Source organism: Bos grunniens, chromosome 21 (genome assembly GCF_055505025.1).
Source record: "Bos grunniens cultivar Pamir isolate PY7600 chromosome 21, Bosgru_T2T1.0, whole genome shotgun sequence".
Taxonomy (NCBI): domain Eukaryota; kingdom Metazoa; phylum Chordata; class Mammalia; order Artiodactyla; family Bovidae; genus Bos; species Bos grunniens.
In genome coordinates, this window is record NC_141185.1 from 66575229 (window position 1) to 66598268 (window position 23040).

General features: G+C 40.8%; 1 protein-coding gene across 4 annotated transcripts in view; it reads left to right on the forward strand.

The window, feature by feature from the left end:
- The window catches only part of GABRB3 (gamma-aminobutyric acid type A receptor subunit beta3), a 287930-nt gene that overhangs the window by 235937 nt on the left and 28953 nt on the right, over positions 1 to 23040 (forward strand). For all 4 annotated transcript variants that reach the window (XM_086365393.1, XM_086365395.1, XM_086365394.1 and 1 more), the window contains exon 6: positions 1990 to 2127. In XM_086365393.1, coding sequence (XP_086221519.1) covers positions 1990 to 2127 — 138 coding nt within the window. The remainder of the gene's footprint in view (positions 1 to 1989; positions 2128 to 23040) is intronic.

A 23040-nucleotide genomic window follows, 5' to 3' on the forward strand; every position in this document is an offset into this window, starting at 1 on the left:
AATTCAGTGTTGAGTAGCACTTCTCTTATGAGGGGAAGAGCTGCATCCACATAGTCTAAGAAACAGATGTCCTGCTCCCTGACCTGACCCCTGGCATATCCATATATGGCTGCTGCCACTGTGTCTTCTCCTGGCCCACTGTAGATCAGTTTATCAGCCTCAGGTGAATTTAGGTTGTCAGCATTTGTATTGAATTTTGGGGGATGGCAAGCGACTAACTTTGCCATGCGTTTATTGCATGTATGGTGAGAAGTGAATGTCTTAGTGGATGAACACGCTGAGGAGCTGCACTGGAGGCAGACTGGTGTTTAGACCTCTCCATGTGCCCCTTGCTTCCACACAACACGACGGCCATGATTTCTGAGAGCTGTGCTTTCAGAAGGTGAAGGATGGAGGCATAGGATATTTAGCATGAAGACTTCAGGGAAAGATGATGTTGAAGGGCTGATAGTTGAAGGGCTACTTTAGGAAGTTAAGTAGATTCTGTATGGTCAGAGGACACAACTCCAAGGAGCTGAAAGTTTCAGGAAGGCCAATTTGGATCTAAGTGAGGGAGCAGATCCTGTTCAACTGGGAACCATAATGAGTGGCCTTGGAGACTGTAGATTCTGTTACCACAATCTTTAATTGAAGTGGAGGATGGGCAGGAAGGTCCTTTTTAAAGCAATTGAACAGAAGAGGGATTCTCCCAATTTTCTGGTGACCTGACTACACACGTGTTATTAAAGTCAAGATGCAAATGTATGGAAGAGTGGGCCACTTGAAGATTTGGATGTACCCTCAGAGGGCGTGTAAGCTCTGCACACAGCATGCTGGTCTGAACCACAGCCGGAAGGCTAGAGAGGCTGGACTGTGTGTGCAGGGGAGGGGGCCTGCACTTACAACACATTGGGATCCTTGTAAGGACTTTGGACTTGTTCTGCTAATTGCATTGGGAAACATTTGAGGGCTTTAAGCAGAAGAGTGACTTGATGAGATCTGTGCTTTATTAGTGATTGCCATGGCCACTGGGTGAGAATGGAGTGCCATGCAGTCAGAGGGGAGGGTGGGGACAGAAGGTGTGCCCACCGTAATCCCGAAGGGATGACAGCAGATGGACCAGGGAGCCGGCAGGGACTGTGGGGGCAGTCATCCCCACAGCTTTGGTCTGTTTGTATAATGTCAGATATTTAGTGTCTGCCTCGTATATGTTCAAATAAAAAAAAGTTTTTATATTCATAGGGTATTTTTCTACAGGTGTGATTTTTAATTGACTTTACCACTAAAGTTGACCCAATTCTTTAGAAGACTCCTGAGTGCTGCAAATAACATCAGATACTGTTTTCCTATTTAGTCATTCTCAAGAAGCATTGATTGATTACTGAGTGAGCATGAGACCGTGCCAAGAGCTGGTTTTGAAGCTATAATCTGGCTAATAACCATTCGTCTTTCTGCTGAGAGCACTGCTCAAATCTCTAAGGGCCAAGAGAGTCCCCACAAAAGGCATTTCTAAGGTTGGCCAAACTCATGGCCAGGAGCACCTCATGACACCATCCAAAATTGCCCGGCAGTTATGAAACATTGATTGGGCAAGTCCACCCTCAGTGTTCTAACTTTTTCATAGTTGAGAGAGCTGCCTTTCCAGAATTCTTTAGAATTTTACTTTTTCTTCCAACCATCTTATTCAGTGCTGTGAATATGTTTTTACTTCACATTTCTGTGCAAAGTCCAGGTCAGCCCCACAATTAGGCTTTCCAAACAGAACTTTGGTCAGAATACTCAGCCTCTCCAGTGTCTCTGCTTTTCAACATCAGCCTGGTCCAAATCAGACAGCAAAGGTAACACAAGAATATCCAAAAGTTAGTTCTTCTAATGATAATGCATAGACAAGCACATCAACAAATTTCCTTCACACATGGGCAAGCTGTTACTTCCATTTTAGTAGTGTCAGTTTCTTTAGACAAAATGATGCTTCATTTCTGCCCTGTCCCTGCTTCTGTCTCCTGGCAGATGGCTACACCACAGATGACATCGAGTTTTACTGGCGCGGGGGCGATAAGGCTGTGACTGGCGTGGAGAGGATTGAACTCCCACAGTTCTCCATTGTGGAGCATCGTCTGGTCTCCAGGAATGTCGTCTTTGCCACAGGTGAGTCTTGTGTCCCCTCATGCTCTCTGGAGGGATAGTGGCTGCCTGGGCCATGTTGCTGTCATTGTGAAATACCCTGCTGCTGATTCCAGTGCTTGGTCCCCCAAAAAAGGACCATCGTCAGTCACTCATCATCTTCTGTACCCCTTTCACTGCATCTAGAAGGAATGGATAAGCTCTGATGGGTAGGAAGGAGCAGCTGACCAGGAGATGCTCTCTGTGCTTATTGAGAAGCTAAAAGGCTGAGGTTGAATTTAACCAACCATTGTTTGATATGCTATCTAGGTTGTACTTTGCCAACAAAGGTTCGTCTAGTCAAGGCTATAGTTTTTCCTATGGTCATGTATGGATGTGAGAGTTGGACTGGGCTGAGCACCGAAGAATTGATGCTTTTGAACTGTGGTGTTGGAGAAGACTCTTGAGAGTCCCTTGGACTGCAAGGAGATCCAACCAGTCCATTCTGAAGGAGATCAGCCCTGGGATTTCTTTGGAAGGAATGATGCTAAAGCTGAAACTCCAGTACTTTGGCCACCTCATGCGAAGAGTTGACTCATTGGAAAAGACTCTGATGCTGGGAGGGATTGGGGGCAAGAGGAGAAGGGGACGACAGAGGATGAGATGGCTGGATGGCATCACTGACTCGATGGACATGAGTCTGAGTGAACTCCGGGAGTTGGTGATGGACAGGGAGGCCTGGCGTGCTGCGATTCATGGGGTTGGAAAGAGTTGGACGCGACTGAGTGACTGACCTGATCTGATTATTTGATAACATAAGCAGCTTTCTCTCTGGGCAGACAAGAGGCCACTGATAGCCTTGGAGGCAGGAAGGAAGGGGGGGGGAGGAAGACCTGAGGAGGCAAGTGCTGTGCTTTCCAAAGTAAGAGACCTTCTCTCCTCTTCTGGGCTGGCAGTCGGCCCCGGTTCCAGGAACATGAGTCCCTGCCATTAGTGCTGCCTCTTCAGACACAGTCATCTGCTCCTGCTGTCATCTGGGAAGCCGTCCCACCCTGGGTTTCACTGTCATCTTTGTTTCAGCTGTCCGAAGACTAAGAAGTCTGTGCTTGCTGAGTTTTTTTTTTTAAACTTCCATTCGTATCTCTTACAGTGGGTGGTGCTTTCTCAGTGTTCTTGCTAAAGGCTGTGTTGTAGCTGAGAGGATAAACGAAAGTCCTCTGTAAACTGAAGGGTATCCTAAAGGCCACAAACTCTGGATGGAGGATTCTCAGTGAGGGCAGAGCTGGGACCTCCCATCTTAGCTTTTTCCTGACCATGCAGCTTAAACCACACCAAGTGGAAAGTGGTTAGCCCTGGTCCTATACTGGCATTCATGTAGCCCATGGCCTGCACTCTGCCTGTGGGCTCTAGCCTGAGTGCCTGGGACTCACAGCTGCCTGTCTCCCTTAACCTGGCCACCTTCTACTCACTCTTCGGCTTAATCAAGATGCTCTGCCTCTGTGAAGCCTTCGGCCTCTGCTCTGCCCACATGCTGTCTCCCAGGCGGGCTTAGGTGAGGGCTCTACACCCCAGCAGTGCTGCGCTAACCCTGTAGGAGGGGCCTGGCCTGGGCACAGCTGACCATGCTCCATGCCCCCTCCTCGTGGGATGCCTGCTATGCCACAGACATGCAGCCAGTCTTCACAGGGCCAGCTTCCCTCCTCTCTACCTAGCCTCACAGACGAAGGAATGTGCAAGTAGACAGATGCCTGAATGTTTAAGATCTGTCTTCATGCACTGCTACCTTCTCCTGTTTCTTAAGGCGTCCTGCAAACGTGCCTACAGTCTCTAAAGAAGACACATGGAGGTCCTCACCTTGGATGGATGGGAAGGCCGAAAGGCACATGGGCTTATCATTAAGGAGTAGTTTCCACAACCAAGAAAATTGCCCTGTGATGTATTGTAGAAAATGATTTATTGCTTTTAAAACTGGATTTCAAACTGTTCCATGCTCCAAGTGATGTGAGCAGCACTCTGCTCAGAACTCAGGGGTAGTCTTGTCTCAGTGTAGGAGTCCTGCCCATGCCTGTCTTTGTCAGAAGATTGCAGATAGGGCTGTTCAGGCACTGCCAAGAGGCCCTTTTATTGCATTTCCATGCAACCTTCTTAAAAGCCTGATGAGGCATCTGTGGAGGGTGGGTGCTTCCATGTGGAAGTGCAACCATGAATCCTTTTGCTTAAAAGCACTTGGGGACACATTTTTCTAGGTGCAATCTGCCTTTCTTTTAAGTAGGTGTATGGCAGAAGGTATCCTAAACATATCTGGAGATGGTACACACTGCAGAAATGGGGGCACATACGTAAACTCGTGATGCTGAGAGTGAGCCTGCCCTCAGAACGTGCTGTTTAGTCCTCTTCTGTTCTTGATGACTTTCTGCATTCACAGGATGTTGCCGGGGGCTCACCATCAGTTAATCAATATCAGTTCTCTCATCCTTCAAAACGCCTGCATTTTAAAACTATTCTAATTTGCTTACTTATGTAGAAATGTCATAGGCCACATTGTTACAAAACTATTTCAAAATTAAATATTATACCAATTATTTCCTTTCCATAAGTCTTCTGAATTAATGAGATTTCGATCAGTCAACTGGACTGAAGGACTCTCAAGCCTGAAAGAGAATTCTAGGAAAAGGGATTAGGAAAGACCCAATGCTCTGGCTTCCCTTGTGGCTCAGATGGTAGAGAATCCATCTGCATTGCAGGAGACTCAGGTTTGATCCTTAGGTCAGGAAGATCCTCTGGAGAAAGGAACGGCAACCCACTCCAATATTCCTGCCTGGAGAATCCCATGGACAGAGGAGCCTGGCAGGCTACAGTCCATGGGGTCGCAGATAGCTGGATGCACTAACACTTCCACTTTCACTTTCAATGCCCTGGAGTTTTCTAGAGACGCCCCTTCTCAGGGTCTTGAGGGCAAAATTCCAAGCCTCATCCACCTCTCCCTCCTGTCTCTTTGAGGACCTTGTAGACAGCTCCTTGCCATGGTTTCCCAAGGGGTACAGTCCTAATCCATCTCCTGAGTAACATGGGTTGCAGGCTGCAGGGCAGGACAGACATGAATATTCACTGCACAGAGTCATGAATATTCACTCAACAGCTGGCATAAACAAAGCCTGGGGCTGAAGCCTGGGTCAGAGAGGGAACAGGGTGGGACTGGTCCAGTGGGACTGCTCACAGCCAGCAAGCATTCAGCAGCGTGCCCTGGACAGCATCAGGTAGCCTCTTACCTAGAGGGGCGTTTAGCGGGGATTAAGCCACAGTAAGAGAGCTCCTGTTCAAGAGACAGTACGTAAAAGGTTTAAAAACTCAGACCCTGGAGCCAGAATTGCCAGAGCTTAAGTATAGACTCTGGAACTTTCTAGCAAGGTGACCTGCCGCAGGCGATCTCTAGGGGAAAAAACGAAGATATTCATGATATATATTTGATAAAATTGTAGAGAATTACATGAGTTTGCATAAATAAAAAGCCTAGAATAGTGTGTGATCCATGGTGAACACTGATTGTTCTATGCTGTGCTTAGTTGCTCAGTTGTGTCCGACTCTTTGCAACCCCATGGACTGCAACCCACTGGCCTCCTCTGTCCATGGGGACTCTCCAGGCAAGAATACTGGAGTGGGTTGCCATGCCCTCCTCCAGGGGATCTTCCCAACCCAGGGATCAAACCCAGGTCTCCTGTATTGCAGGTTGATTTTTTACTGACTGATCCACCAGGGAATCCCTGATTAGCTTTCATCAATTAAATTGTGTGGGTCCAAAAAATAGATACTCTTGCAGTTGCCCAGAGCTTTAAATATTAGAAAATGTATGACATTATTCTCCTGAATTATTGAAAATTATGTAACTGACTCCTAATTGTTATCTGAGGGTTTCTTGAGAATAGCACTTGTTTGGGGTTCATATCTGTATCCCTAATACATATTCCAGCATCTAACCCACTCAATAGTTTGAAAATGGAATGGTTATAGAATTATGAGAGGACATTTCACGGTCATTACTAACTATGTAGTCATCCCTAATTAAATGGATCATTTCTGCAAAACAGATACTATATAAATTAATAGCATTATATTTTCAAATATTTAATGTATTAAAATATAATTTTAAAGAGAAAAATCCCCATAATACCTCATTGTACTTGGGGAGGAAATTAAGTATATCTCTGTCCAGAAGGAAGGAGCTTTGTGGCCATGAGTGCATTTTTAAAGACAACAAAGAAATAACTGAGTTAGTTCATCTCAACAAATAATTATTCAGTTTCTGCCATGATTCAGCATACAGGTTTTGGAAAAAATATTTGATCCTCTTATAACTCAAAGAAAATGAAGTAAGACTTTATTACTCACTCTGACGTCTATCCAAGTCTTTAAAGATCTTAATGATCTGGATAAACACGATGGTGTGGGCACTCACCTAGAGCCAGACATCCTGAAGTGTGAAGTCAAGTGGGCTTTAGGAAGCATCACTATGAACAAAGCTACTGAAGGTGATGGAATTCCAGCTGAGCTATTTCAAATCCTAAAAGATGATGCTGTTAAAGTGTGGCACTCAACTTGCCAGCAAATTTGGAAAACTCAACAGTGGCCACAAGATGGAAAAGGTCAGTTTGCATTCCAATCCCAAAGAAGAACAATGTCAAAGAATGTTCAAACCACCACACAATTGCACTCATCTCACACGCTAGCAAAGTAATGCTCAAAATCCTTCAAGCTAGGCTTAAACAGTATGTGAATAAGAATTTCCAGATGTTCAATTGGGTTTAGAAAAGGCAGAGATCAAATTGTCAACATACTTTGGATCATAGAAAAAGCTAAAGAATTCTAGAAAAATATCTACTTCTGCTCCATTGACTATGCTAAAGCCTTTGACTATGTGGATCACAACAAACTGTGGAAGACTCTTAAAGAGATGGAAATACCAGATTGCCTTATCTGCCTCCTGTTAAACTGTTTGCAGGTCAAGAAGCAACAATTAGAACTGGACATGGAACAACAGACTGGTTCCATATTGGGAAAGGAGTACTTCAAGTCACCCTCTGTATTGTCACCCTGCTTATTTAACTTCATGTGAAATACAGGGCTGGATGAAGCATAAGCTGGAATCAAGAGTGCTGGGAGAAATATCAATAACCTCAGATTAACACTATGCTTATGGCAGAAAGTGAAGAGGAATTAAAGAGCTTCTTGAGGGTGAAAGAAGAGAATGAAAAAGCTGGCTTGAAACTCAACATTCAAAAAACTAAGATCGTGGCATCCAGTTCCATTCAGTTCAGTTCAGTTAAGTTGCTCAATGGTGTCCGACTCTTTGCAACCCCATGAATTACAGCACGCCAGGCCTCCCTGTCCATCACCAACTCCCGGAGTTCACTCAAACTCACATCCACCGAGTCGGTGATGCCATCCAGCCATCTCATCCTCTGTCATCCCCTTCTCCTCCTGCCCTCAGTCTTTTCCAGCATCAGGGTCTTTTCAAATGAGTCAAGTCTTCGCATGAGGTGGTCAAAGTATTGGAGTTTCAGCTTTAGCATCATTCCTTCCAAAGAAATCCCAGGGTTGATCTCCTTCAGAATGGACTGGTTGGATCTCCTTGCAGTCCAAGGGACTCTCGAGTCTTCTCCTACACCACAGTTCAAAACCATCAATTCCTCGGTGCTCAGCTTTCTTCACAGTCCAACCCTCACATCCATACATGACTACTGGAAAAACCATAGCCTTGACTAGACAGACCTTTGTTGGCAAAGTAGTGTCTCTGCTTTTGAATATGCTATCTAGGTTGGTCATAACTTTCCTTCCAAGGAGTAAGCATCTTTTAATTTCATGGCTTCATGGCAAATAGATGGGGGAAAATGGAAACAGTGACAGACTTTATTTTCTTGGGCTCCAAAATCACTTTGGATGGTGAATGCAGCCATGAAATTACAAAACACTTGTAATTTGTAAGACTGAGTGCCAAAGAATTGATGCTTTTGAACTGTGGTGTTGGAGAAGACTCTTGGGAGTCCCTTGGACTGCAAGGATATCAAACCAGTCATTTCTAAAGGAAAACAGTCCTGAATATTCATGGGAAGGACTGATGTTAAAGTTGAAGCTCCAATCCTTTGGCCACCTGAGGCAAAGAAGTGACTCATTGGAAAAGACTCTGATGCTGGGAAAGATTGAAGGCAGGAGGAGAAGGGGAAGACAGAGGATGAGATGTTTGGATGGCATCAGCGACTCAATGGGCATGAGTTTGAGCAAGCTCCGGGAGATAGTGAAGGACAGGGAAGCCTGGTGTGCTGCAGTCCATGCAGTTGCAAAGAGTTGGACAGAACTGAGTGACTAAACCACAGCAACTGACTTCTAACCATAACAGTGGCATGTCCCAGGGAGACTGGTACATGGTAATTACGTTAGCCCAAATTAAAGCATAGGAAAGCTGATGCTCAAGAATGTTAATGGTTTTACCAAATTTACGTAGTAAAGCTAGAAAGGACAGAAATTAATCCACAAGGTTCCTGACAGGAAATTCTGAATCTTTTTGACAAAGATTTTAAAAGCTAGTTTTTTTAAGCATTATTTAAATGATTATTTTCCACACTTTTGTATATTAATGTTATAAGGTTTGTTATACAAGGTGTAGACAGTTGAGATGACAAACGATGTCGGTGGTGCCCATCTACAGCATCTGTGTCTTTCCTTCTTTTACCTCCCAGTATTAAAGGGCTGTGCATTTTCATGAGCCCTGCTTTTATGCAAGTCTCTAAAAATAGACTTTGGGAATGGAGGATTCCAAATTCTTAATCTGGGGACCTAGAATTAATTCATCCAATGTCCAGAAATCCTCAATGGCAAGAAGTGTGTCTCTGCCTTCTATATACCATGCATTTTGCTGGCAGATTAGTGGCCGTGAAACTTTTTTTTTTTTTTTAATTTTTACTGAAGTGTAGTGGATTTACAATTGCGTTAGCTTCTTGTGTACATCAATATATATATATATATACTTTTTCATATTGTTTTCGATTATGGTTCACTGTAGGATATCGAATATGGCTCCTTATACAGTAGGACTGTATGTATTATTTTGTATCTGTTAATCTCAAACTCAAACCTAATTAATCCTTCCCTTATCCTCTTCCACTTTAGTAACCATAAGTTTGTTTTCTATGTCTGTAAGTCAACTTCTGTTTTGTAAATGAGTTCACTTGTATCATATTTTAGATTCCACATATAAGTGATAGCATATGGTGTTTATCTTTGTCTGACTGACTTCACTTGGTGTGATAATCTCTAGATCCATCTATGCTACTGCAAATGGCATTATTTCATTCATCTTTATGACTGACTCATATTATATATATATGTATATATATATATGTATATATGCATAAAATCTGTATCCATTCATCTGTCGATGGACATTCAAGCTGCTTCCATGTCTTGACTGCTGTAAATATTGCTCATGCCACACTGTTTCACCGAATCCACTTCCCAGCTCCAGAACCTGTGATGTCTTGCCTTTGCCTGCAGCACAGAATCCAGTGTCCTTTACTGTGGATCCAGTTCTAGCTCTAACCTCTCCTCTTTAGTTTAGCTCTTAGCATTCCCAGCACAGAGCTTTCTTTTAGTTGCTGCATTCAGCTTTTTCTCTCCTCCACTCACTCCTGCATACTGCCTCAAGACTTTTGCCCCTGTTACAGCCCACACTTGATGTTTCTCTTCCTCTTTTTTCTATCCATATCAAGTACATTCATCAATGGACAGTTGAATGGGATAATAGAGTTTAGCTTATTCTGTGACTACCTTCTTTAACTGAACATTATGCTTGTGAAATCCATTTGTATCACTGTGGTTCATTGACTTTCCTTGCCACACGCGTGTGTGTGCACTGTCACTTTACTTGTGTTGGAGTCTTTGCAACGCTATGGACTGTAGCCCACCAGGCTCCTCTGTCCATGGGGATTCTCCAGACAAGAATATTGGAGTGGGAATGTTTCCTTCTGCCTTAAGAAGAATATTTTTTAAATATTTAGTTTTAAAATTTAAAAATTTAAAAATATTTTCTTTAGTGTAAGTCTCCTGGTCAGAGTTCTTCAAGTTTTTTTTTTAAACAATCTGTATATGACTTTATATCATGTTTATTCTTTTTTTTTTAATTTTATTTTATTTTTAAACTTTACAATATTGTATTAGTTTTGCCAAATATTGAAATGAATCCGCCACAGGTATACCTGTGTTCCCCATCTTGAACCCTCATCCCTCCTCCCTCCCCCTACCCTCCCTCTGGGTCGTCCCGGTGCACCAGCCCCAAGCATCCAGTATCGTGCATCGAACCTGGACTGGCGACTCATTTCATACATGATATTATACATGTTTCACTGCCATTCTCCCAAATCATCCCACCCTCTCCCTCTCCCACAGAGTCCATAAGACTGATCTATACATCAGTGTCTCTTTTGCTGTCTTGTACACAGGGTTATTGTTTATTCTTATAGGATGAATTTACTGTTATGAAAAGAAAGATTAGCATTTTTTCCTTCTCCATTTGAATATATGACTTTGTTTACCCCACTGTCTATTGTTTCTATTCAGAAGAGAGTTGTTGGTCTAATTGGTGCTGCTTTCAAATTGATCTATTTTTCCTCCCCTGACTAGATAGTTATAATTTTTATCATTGTTTTTTATTTCATTGCCATTTATTATATACCAAGGTATAGTTTTCTCTTTAATTATTCTTCTTGGAGTTTGTAGGTTTTCTTGAGGTCTTTCGGCAGTTTTAGAGCACCATCAGCCACCATTGCTTTTGCTTCATTTTCTCTCTTTTTCTCCTTCTAGGATTCCAATTTCAATTCTAACAATTCCAACTTTGGGTCTTGTCACTATATCTTCTAAATATCTCATGTTACTTTCTGAATTTTTTGTGTTATTTTTGCTTCATGCTTCACTCTGGAAATTTTCTTCTGGTTTTTCTTTCAGTCCAATAATTCTTTCTTTGTCTGTGTCTAATCTGGTAATATTATATCTGAGGAAAGTGTAGATAAAGTTCAAAATCTACGATGATGTTTTCTTTTTTTCAGAGAGAATTTATGCTTTCCTCTTTCAGGCAGCTAGAGGCATTAGCAGTCCAAACTAGCTTCATTTACTTTCTGGGACTTGGTAATTCTGAATTCAGATTCATTCCTTGGGTATGCTTGCTTGAATCCTTCTGATTTATCTTTATATTTTGGACAGAGCTCTTTGGAATCCCTGTCTCCAATTTTCGCTCCCTTTGTTCCATGAGTCTATCAGATGTTCTAACTAGTTTCTCAGCTTTCTGTAAACTACATCCACCTGAAACGTGGAGCTCACTTCTCTCAGTTTAACTTTTCTCCCAAACCTTGGCTCAGATTTTTACTAGGCTGTTATCCCTCCAGTGCCTCTAAGGATAGAGATTTCAGTTTTGCCCATTTTTCCCAGGTGTTTCCAGTGGAAGGGTTACATATCCCACAATATTCAAACACCATAGCTTATGTTTTCACTCTTCTCTACTGTTGCAGAAAAATTTATGGTTGTTTCAATATTTATTTCCTTCTTAGCGACTTCACTTTCACTTTTCACTTTCATACATTGGAGAAGGAAATGGCAACCCACTCTAGTGTTCTTGCCTGGCGAATCCCAGGGAAGGTGGAGCCTGATGGGCTGTCGTCTTTGGAGTCGCACAGATTCGGACATGACTGAAGCAACTTAGCAGTAGCAGCAGTAGCTATGACTATTAGTTACATAAGAGTAGAAAAGAAGAAAATTAGGGATACATTCTTTACAATCACATTTCAGAAAATATGAGACATTTAATTCTGTATTTTTCTGGTAACATTATAGAGAGGAAACACTTAGCCGTAATAGTGTACTATTAAAGAAAGCGTTGTTGCTGCTGCTAAGTTGCTTCAGTCGTGTCCGACTCTGTGTGACCCCATAGACGGAAGCCCACCAGGCTCCCCCATCCCTGGGATTCTTCAGGCAAGAACACTGGAGTGGGTTGCCATTTCCTTCTCCAATGCATGGAAGTGAAAAGTGAAAGTGAAGTCGCTCAGTTGTGTCCGACTCTTTGCGACCCCATGGACTACAGCCTACCAGGCTCCTCTGTCCATGGGATTTTCCAGGCAAGAGTACTGGAGTGGGGTGCCATTGCCTTCTCCGAAAGAAAGCGTTATAAAGCTCAAAATCAAGAGATCTGAGTCCTTGGTTGTAAGGACTATGAAGGAACTGCGAAAATGTGAGCAGAGTACTTCAGTAGCAGACAGTAAGGGGATTGTGTTAAAAGAAATACTGGGTTAAGTTTATTTCAACAAATATATACAGCTAATAACCAAAGAGACCCTTAAATATCCCTCTTGACACATGATCACTGCTTTGGGACTTCAGCTTTTGTGCAAGTCTTGAATGCACATCCTACTGACGCACAAAATTTGCTCTCTACAGTTTTTGCCAAATCTGAAATTGACTCCTAACTTTTAGTTTTCTTTGAGCTTGAAAGATTGCAAATTTTGAGAAACTCATGGAGAAGAGATTACTTAATATGCTTTTTAAAATTATGTGATGTTTTTATTTCTCTTCCTTTTTTCTGGGCTGTATCTGGACTGATATATTCTGACTTTATTTCAAGATACTTCTGCCTTGATTAGAAGAAAGAGAAAGAAAAGGATCCAAAACTAAGTGATGATGAAAAATTTCTGTTAAGATACGTGAATTTTGTGTTCTTCAAAAATCAGCTTCCTGCATCTATTGAGATTATCATATGGTTTTTATCTTTAAATTTGTTAACATAGTATATCACATTGATTGATTTGCATATATTGAAGAATCCTTGTATCCCTGGAATAAACCCAACGTGATCATGGTGTATGAGCTTTTTGATGTGTTGCTGAATTCTGTTTGCTAAAATTTTGTTGAGGATTTTTGCATCTATGTTCATCAGTGATATTTGCCTGTAGTTTTCTTTTTTTGTGTTGTTTTTTCTGGTTTTGATATCAAGGTGATGGTGGCCTCATAGAATGAGTTTGGAAGTGTTCCATCCTCTGCAATTTTTTGAAAGAGTTTTAGAAGGATAGGCATTAGCTCTTCTCTAAATGTTTAATAGAATTCTCCTGTGAAGTCATCTGGTCCTGGACTTTTGCTTTTTGGGAGATTTTTGATCACAGCTTCAATTTCTGTGCTTGTAATTGGGTTGTTCATAATTTCTATTTCTTTCTGGTTCAGTCTTGGAAGATTGAACTTTTCTAAGAGGTTTTCCAGGTTATCCATTTTATTGCCATATAGTTGTTCATAATAGTCTCTTATAATCCTTTGTATCTCTGCATTGTCTGTTGTAACCTCTCCTTTTTCATTTCTAATTTTGTTGATTTGATTCTTCTCTCTTTTTTTTCTTGATGAGTCTGGCTTAGAGGCTTGTCAATTTTGTTTATTTTCTCAAAGATTCTGCTTTTAGTTTTATTAATCTTTACTATTGTTTCTTTCTTTTTCATTTATTTCTGCTTAGATCTTTATGATTTCTTTCCTTCTACTCATTTTGGGGTTTTTGTTCTTCTTTTCCCAGTTGTTTTAAGTGTAAAGTTAGGTTGTCTATTCAATGTTTTTCTTGTTTCTTGAGGTAGGATTGTATTGCTATAAACTTCCCTCTTAGGACTGCTTTTGCTGCATCCCATAGGTTTTGAGTTGTGTTTTCATTGTCACTTGTTTCTAGAAAATCTTTGATTTGCCTTTTTTTTTTAATTTTATTTTATTTTTAAACTTTACATAATTATATTAGTTTTGCCAAATATCAAAATGAATCCGCCACAGGTATACATGTGTTCCCCATCCTGAACCCTCCTCCCTCCTCCCTCCCCATACCATCCCTCTGGGTCGTCCCAGTGCACTAGCCCCAGGCATCCAGTATTGTGCATTGAACCTGGACTGGCAACTCTTTTCATACATGATATTTTACATGTTTCAATGCCGTTCTCCCGATTTCTTCAGTAACCTGTTGGTTATTTAGAAATGTGTTGTTTAATCTCCACATGTTTGTGTTTCTTACAGTTATTTTCTTGTAATTGATATCTAGTTAACATTTTGGTCAGGGAAGATGCTTGATACGATTTCAACTTTCTTATATTTACTGAGGTTTGATTTGTGACCCAAGATGTGGTCTATTCTGGAGAGTGCTCCATATGCACTTGAGAAGGTGTATTCTTCTGTCTTTGGATGGAATGGTACTGAAGATATCAATGAGATCCATCTCATCAAATGTATCATTTAAGACCTGTGTTTCCTTATTAATTTTCTGTTTTGAAGATCTGTCCATTGGTGTGAGTTGGGTGTTCAAGTCTCCTACTATTATTGTGTTACTGTCGATTTCTCCTTTTACATCTGTTAGTGTTTGCCTTATGTATTGAGGTGTTCCCATGCTGGGTGCATAGATATTTACAATTGCTATGTCTTCCTCTTGGATTGATCCCTTGATCATTATGTAGTGTCCTTCCTTATCTTTTATAATCTTCTATATTTTAAGGTTTATTTTGTCTGATATGAGGATTACTACTCCAGCTTTCTTTTGCTTCCCATTTGCATGAAATATATTTTCCCACCCTCTCACTTTGAGTCTACATGTGTCTTTTGGTCTGAAGTAGGTTTCTTGTAGACAGCATATATATGGGTCTTGTTTTTGTATCCATTCAGCCAGTCTGTGTCTTTGACAAAATTCAGCACCCATTTATGATTAAAACTCTTCAAAAAAATGGGCATAGAAGGAGCCTACCTCAATGTAGTAAAGGTCATTTATCATAAGCCTACAGCAAACATTATTCTCAGTGCTGAAAACTGGAAGCATTCCACTTAAGATCAGGAACAAAACTCGGGTGTCCACTTTCACCACTACTATTCAACATAGTTCTGGAAGTCCTAGCTACAGCAATCAGAGAAGAAAAAGAAATGAAAGGAATCCAGATCAGAAAGGAAGTAAAGCCTTCTCTGTTTGCAGATGACATGATACTGTACATAGAAAACCCTAAAAATAGTATCAGAAAATTACTAGAGCTAATTGTGAATTTAGCAAAGTTGCAGGATACAAAATCAATATACAGAAATCACTTGCATTTCTATATACTAACAATGAGAAATTAGAAAGATCAGTTAAGGAATCAGTCCCATTCACCATTGCAACAAAAAGAATTAAATATCTAGGAATAAACTTACCTAAGGAGACGAAAGAACTATACACAGAAAATTATAAGACATTGATGAAAGAAATCGAAGATGGCATAAACAGATGGAGAGATATTCCACATTTCTGGGTAGGAAGAATCAATGTTGTGAAAATGAGCATACTGACAAATGCAATCTACAGATTTAACGTGATCCATATCAAATTACCAATGGCATTTTTTACAGAACTAGAACAAAAAATTTCACAATTCATATGGAAAGGCAAAAGACCCCAAATAGCCAAAGAAGTCTTGAGAAAGAAGAATAGAGCTAGAGGAATCAATCTTCCTGACTTCAGATTATACTACAAAGCTACAGTCATCAAGACAGTATGGTACTGGCACAAAAAAGAAATATAGACCAATGGAACAAGATAGAAAGCCCAGACATAAACCCATGCACCTATGGGTACCTTATTTTTGACAAGGAGGCAAGAATATACAATGGGGCAGAAACAGCCTTTTCAATAAATGGTGCTGGGAAAACTGGACAGGTACATGTAAAAGAATGAAAATAGAATACCTCCTAACACCATACATAAAGATAAACTCAAAATGGATTAAAGACCTAAATGTAAGACCACAAACTGTAAAACTCTTAGAGGAAAACATAGGCAGAACACTCGATGACATAAATGAAAGCAAGATCCTCTATGACCCACCTCCTAGAGTAATGGAAATAAAAACACAAGTAAACAAGTGGGACCTGATTAAACTTAAAAGCTTTTGCATGGCAAAGGAAACTATAAGCAAGGTGAAAAGACACCCATCAGAATAGGAGAAAATGATAGCAAAGGAAACAACTGACAAAGGATTAATTTCCCAAACAACTCAATACCAGAAAAGCAGACAACCCAATCAAAAAGTGGGGAAAAGAACTAAAGAGACATTTCTCCAAAGAAGACATACAGATAGATAGCTAACAAACACATGAAAAGATGCTCAGTATTGCTCATTATTAGGGAAATGCAAATCAAAAATACAATGAGATATCACCTCATACCAGTCAGAATGGCCCTCATCAAAAAGTCTACAAACAACAAATGCTGGAGAGGATGTGGAGCAAAGGGAATGCTCTTGCACTGTTGGTGGGAATGTAAATTGATACAGCCACTATGGAAGACGGTATGGAGATTCCTTAAAAAACTAGGAATAAAACCACCATATGACCCAGCAATCCCACTCCTAGGCATATACCCTGAGGAAACCAAAATTGAAAAAGACACATGTATCCCATTGTTCATTGCAGCTCTATTTACAATAGCTAGAACATGGAAGCAACCTGGATGTCCATCAACAGATAAATGGGTAAAGAAGTTGTGGTATATATACACAATGGAATATTACTCAGCCATAAAAAGGAATGCGTTTGAGTCAGTCCTAACGAGGTGGATGAACCTAGAACCTATTATACAGAGTGAAGTGAGTCAGAAAGAGAAAGATAAATACTGTATTCTAATGCATATATACGGAATCTAGGAAAATGGTACTGAAGAATTTATTTACATGGCAACAATGGAGAAACAGAGAGACAATAGACTTATGGACATGGGGAGAGGGGAGGAGAGGGTGAGATGTATGGAAAGAGTAACACAGAGACTTACATTACCATGTGTAAAACAGCCAGCCAATGGGAATTTGCTGCATGTCTCGGGAAACTCAAACAGGGGCTCTGTATCAACCTAGATTGGGGAGGGAGATGGGAGGAAGTTCAAAAGGGTGGGGATATATGTATACCTATGGCTGATTCTATTGAGGTTTGACAGAAAACAGCAAAATTCTGTAAAGCAATTATCCTTCAATAAAAAATAAATAAATTTTAAAAATCAACTTTCAAAATACTATTTTGCTTCACAATTATGATTATAAAACAAATGAAGCAAATTACAAATTTTTTTTGAAATCTGCATGTCACACCCTTAAAATATGCTCTTAATTTTCTGTAGAGTCCATTCATGAACTCTGTGCTTTAGTTTTTATCCTAAACTAAAGCCCATGATCAAATTATTATGCATGTGGTATATAAATACCATCTACTGTAAGTCTAGTGCTGATATTGTATGAAATGTTAGAAGAAGGAATTATCGTCCGTACCTCATTGTCTTCTAAAGCCCAGAGATAAATTCTCGTTATTTTTCCCCCATTGACTTTCGTTAGAAGGATCCTCAGAGACAAGTTACCTGTGCTTACTGGCCAAATACTACTAATCCCTCAGTGCAAAATGGCTGAAGTAGAGAAAATTCACTCTCAGCACCAAATGGGAGCTTAACTATCTCATCTTGTTACTATGAAATAATTTTCCTTTAAGGGCTCCTGACCTACAGAAGCCAGATTTTTTTAGAAATACCCAACACCTCCTTTGCAAAAATAAGTCTTGTCTAACTTCATCTTTTGGAATTGCTTTGAAGACTTCCACGCAATTTAAAAAATATGTTCAATAGTAAAAACACTTGGATTACAGAGTCCTGAGCACAGAAAGCACCACAGAGGAGAGAAAGGAAAGGAACAAGTAACTTGATTTTATCAAGTGGGTATTTGGGGCCATTTAGTATATTTGGGGGCTTCCCTGATAGCTCAGATGGTAAAGAATCCTCCTGCAATGCAAGAGACCCTGGTTTGATTCCTGGGTCAGGAAGATCCCCTGGAGAAAGTGATAGGCTACCCACTCCAGTGTTCTTGGGCTTCCCTTGTGGCTCAGCTGGTAAAGAATCTGCCTACAATGTGGGAGACCTGGGTTTGATCCCTTGGTTGGGAAGATCCCCTGGAGTAGGGAAAGGCTACCCACTCCTTATTCTGGCCTAGAGAATTCCATGGACTGTATAGTCTGTGGGGTCACAAAGAGTCGGACACAGTTAACTGACTTTCACTTTCAGTATGTTTAGTACCAGTAAAGTACATGTAGTACATATTCTTTTTCTTCTAACAGAGTTCTTAAGGTGCAATTTATATACCATAAAATTTAACCATTTAAAGTATGTAATTCAGTTGTTTTTATTGTATTTACAATTTTGTAATCATGACATTCCTCAAATCAATTTCCAAATATTTTCATCACCCTGAAAGCTCTGTACTCAGTAGCAGTCATTCGAGCTCTGTACTCAGTAGCAGTCATTCTTCATTTCCCCCAACCTGCTTCCCCTAACCCTATCAGTTCAGTTCAATTCAGTCGCTCAGTCGTGTCCGACTCTTTGTGACCCCATGAATTGCAGCATGCCAGGCCTCTCTGTCCATCACCAACTCCCAGAGTTCACTCAAACTCACGTCCATCGAGTCAGTGATGCCATCCAGCCATCTCATCCTCTGTTGTTCCCTTCTCCTCCTCCCCTCAATCCCTCCCAGCATCAGAGTCTTTTCCAATGAGTCAACCCTTCGCATGAGGTGGCCAAAGTACTGGAGTTTCAGCTTTAGCATCATCCCTTCCAAAGAACACCCAGGACTGATCTCCTTTAGAATGTACTGGTTGGATCTCCTTTCAGTCGAAGGTACTCTCAAGAGGCTTCTCCAAAACCACAGTTCAAATGCATCAATTCTTTGGTGCTCAGCTTTCTTCACAGTCCAACTCTCACATGCATACATGACCACTGGAAAAACCATAGCCTTGACTAGATGGACCTTTGTTGGCAAAGTAATGTCTCTGCTTTTGAATATGCTATCTAGGTTGGTCATAACTTTCCTTCCGAGGAGTAAGCATCCTTTAATTTCATGGCTGCAGTCACCATCTGCAGTGATTTTGGAGCCCAAAGAAATAAAGTCTGACACTGTTTCCACTGTTTCCCCATCTATTTCCCATGAAGTGATCGGACCAGATGCCATGATCTTCATTTTCTGAATGTTGAGCTTTAAGCCCACTTTTTCACTTTCCTCTTTCACTTTCATCAAGAGGCTTTTGAGTTCCTCTTCACTTTCTGCCATAAGGGTGGTGTCATCTGCATATCTGAGGTTATTGATATTTCTCCCGGCAATCTTGATTCCAGCTTGTGCTTCTTCCAGCCCAGCGTTTCTCATGATGTACTCTGCATAGAAGTTAAAGAAGCAGGGTGACAGTATACAGCCTTGAACTACTCCTTTTCCTATTTGGAACCAGTCTGTTGTTCCATGTCCAGTTCTAACTGTTGCTTCCTGACCTGTATACAGGTTTCTCAAGAGGCAGGTCAGGTGGTCTGCTATTCCCATCTCTTTCAGAAGTTTCCACAGTTTATTGTGATCCACACAGTCAAAAACTTTGGCATAGTCAATAAAGCAGAAATAGATGTTTTTCTGGAACTCTCTTGCTTTTTCCATGATCCAGCAGATGTTGGCAACTTGATCTCTGGTTCCTCTGCCTTTTCTAAAACCAGCTTGAACATCTGGAAGTTCATGGTTCACGTATTGCTGAAGCCTGGCTTGGAGAATTTTGAGCATTACTTTACTAGCATGTGAGATGAGTGCAATTGAGCAGTAGTTTGAGCATTCTTTGGTATTGCCTTTCTTTGGGATTGGGATGAAAACGGACCTTTTCCAGTCCTGTGGCCACTGCTGAGTTTTCCAAATTTGCTGGCATATCGAGTGCAGCACTTTCAAAGCCTCATCTTTCAGGATTTGAAATAGCTCAAGTGGAATTCTATCACCTCCAGTAGCTTTGTTCGTAGTGATGGTTTCTAAAGCCCACTTGACTTCACATTCCAGGATGTCTGGCTCTAGGTGAGTGATCACACCATCGTGATTATCTGGGTCGAGAAGATCTTTTTTGTATAGTTCTGTGTATTCTTGGCACCTCTTCTTAATATCTTCTACTTCTGTTAGCTCCATACCATTTCTGTCCTCTATCTGTCTCTGTGGGTAACCATTAATCTAATTGCTGTTGCAGTAGGTTTGCCTATTCTGTATGCTTCATATGACTGGAATCATACACCGTATGGTCCTTTGTTTCTGGCTTCTTTTACTCAGTATATTTTCAGGGTTCATTCATGTTGTGATGTGTATCAGTACTTCACTCCTTTTTGTTGCTTGAGCAATACAATGTATATTTGCTGGAACAATACAATATTCCATTGTATGAATATATCATGTTTTGTTTAATCGTACATAAAGTTGATGAATTTTGGGCTATTTGCACCTTTTGGCTATCAGGAATAAAGCTGCTATGAACATTCATGCACAGGTGTTTCTGTGCATGTAAGTTTTCATTTGCATTATGCATGTACTTAGAATCGCAATTGTTGGGTCATATGATAACTATGTTTAACTTTGTGAGGAACTTCCAAACTGTTTGTCAAAGTAGCCGTACCATTTAGGTTCCCTAGGCAATACATGATAGTTCTAATTTATCCACATTCTCACCAATGCATATTATTGTCTGCCTTTATATATATATATATATACAGACATATATATGTATAATTTTATTAATTTACTTTTGGCTGTCCTGAGTCTTCCTTGCTGCACAGGATTTTCTCTACTTGTGCCAGGCAGGCAGAGTCGGCTTTCTAGGTGTGGTGCACACGCTTCTCACTGCTGTGCCTCCTCTAGTTGCAGAACGCGGTCTCCAGGGTGCACAGGCTTCGGTAGCTGCAGCACAAGGGGCTCAGGAGCTGTGGCTCCTGAGGGTCTGAAGCGCAGGCTCAGTAGTTGCGGTGCACAGGCTTAGTTGCCTTGCAGCTTGTGGAATCTTCCTGGATCAGGGAGCGAATCCATGTCTCCTGCATTGGAAGGTGGATTTTTTTTTTTTTTTTTTTTAACCACCGAGCCACCAGGGAAGTCCTTATCTGTCTTTTTTATTGCAGTCATCCTAATAGTATGAAATGGTATCTCATTGTGATTCTGAGTTGCATTTCCCTAATGAGTAAGATATTGAGCATCTTTTATGTGCTTACTGGACACTGTTCTTATCTTCTTTGGAGGAATATCTATTCAAGTCCTTTGCCCATTTTTAAATCGGGTTGTTTGTATTTTTTGTAAACCTTTATACAGTCTAAATACAAGTTCCTCATCAGATATATGATTTGCAAATATTTTCTCTCATTCTGTGGATTTTATTTTCATTTTCTCTTTAGTTTCTTCTGCAGAATAATAGTTTGTAATCAATGGAGTAAAATTTATCTATATTTTCCCTATTTCACTCATGATATCCATGCCCTAATTTTATACACAGGGAAACTAAGGATCTGAGAGGACAACCAACTTCCTAAAGGAGTATCCCAGATAAACCCTGAGCTTGAACCTGGATCTCTCAGAGGCCCCTGCTCTTTGCTCCAGAGTCATAGGACAGCACATTCCAGCTTTGCTGTAGAGATCAGAAAGAGAATTATTGCCTGATTGAGACAGTCTTTGAAAAAGTCTGTTTTTCCTCTTTCTCTAGTTCCTATTTCCTATATCTACTTTCCTTTATGAAAGTTTTGAAAATATTTTAATTTAGGTGACTGGTAAAAGGGGGTGAGAAAATTTGAAACACCATTTTGAACTTTAGGTTGTATTATACAGTTAAAAAAAAAGGAGATAAATGAATGAGAGAGCATCATAAAGACGCCAAGAGCATCCCTGAGCTCCCAGGCAAAGCATCACGCAGCTTCCTAGGCAGTCCTGGGAGAACCCCCTTGGTGGCTGCCTTGGAAGGGGACAGGAATATGTAGGTAGGCCAACCCTACTGCAGTTGCCAGAATATGAGCTTGTGACTTTATAGATACATTTGAGTGGCTCTTACACTTGACAAAGGTGACATGATACTCTGCATCCACATTTTTATGAGTTCTTCAGCAATATTAATGCCTTAGAAAGTTCTGTTAATTTAGGCTGGACAAGAGATCCAAGGCCTTGTTTCTGGCACAGCTTTTAGTGCATCTGGGGAAAAAAGGTTGAGATCAGCATTTCAATAGATAGTCTTGCCAAGGAAGTCCTGAACTGGAACAATGCACTTGTGTTCAGGGACTCTACCTTTGATGGTTCAGCATCTACTTGGGAATGGAACCACATCTACATTGCCACACAAGCTCTAGGGCTTCTGTGCCTTTCTGTTGTAATTTATAAGCTTCTGTTGCTCTTTTGAAGGTTATATTTCGGTGCAACTGACTCACTACTTTCCCACTTGAAAATGATCAAGCCACTTGTTATGATCATTTGAGGAATTTTCTCCACAGATACAGGCTACATCAAGATATCTGTTGTATCAGTGTCAGGACCTTGTCCAACAGAGACGCTATGCATTCTTGAAGTTGCACACCAAATGGCAAAAGCCTTTGCCTAGGGAGGGGGTTCGGGACAGGGGGACACGTGTACACCCATGGCTGATTCATGTCAATGTATGGCAAAAACCACCACAATATTGTAAAGTAATTAGCCTCCAATTAAAATAAATAAATTAATTAAAACAACAAAAAAAGCCTTTGCCTAGAAGAATAGGTCTTGACATCTCTGAAGATTCTTGTGATTATTAACATTTTGAAGTCTCTATCTCAGAGCATCCTGAAAGGCTTTTCTTAATTTGACTGTGTTGGACCCTTTACCTCGAAGTTTCTTATCCTCTGCCTATGAAGACTCTTATTCAACCAGGAGTATCTCAGTTCAGATACTGTGAAACCTTTCCTAAATCTTGAGCTCTAGAATATCCAGTGTAGGCCTTACCTCTGGGTTACAGAGGCCAGTTCTGTATGGGTCTTTCTCTGACAGATTGGGAGCTAGTTGAGAGCATAGACCATCTTCTTATTCATCTTTATCGTTTCCTCCACTTAACATTCCCACCTGTGGGACTAGG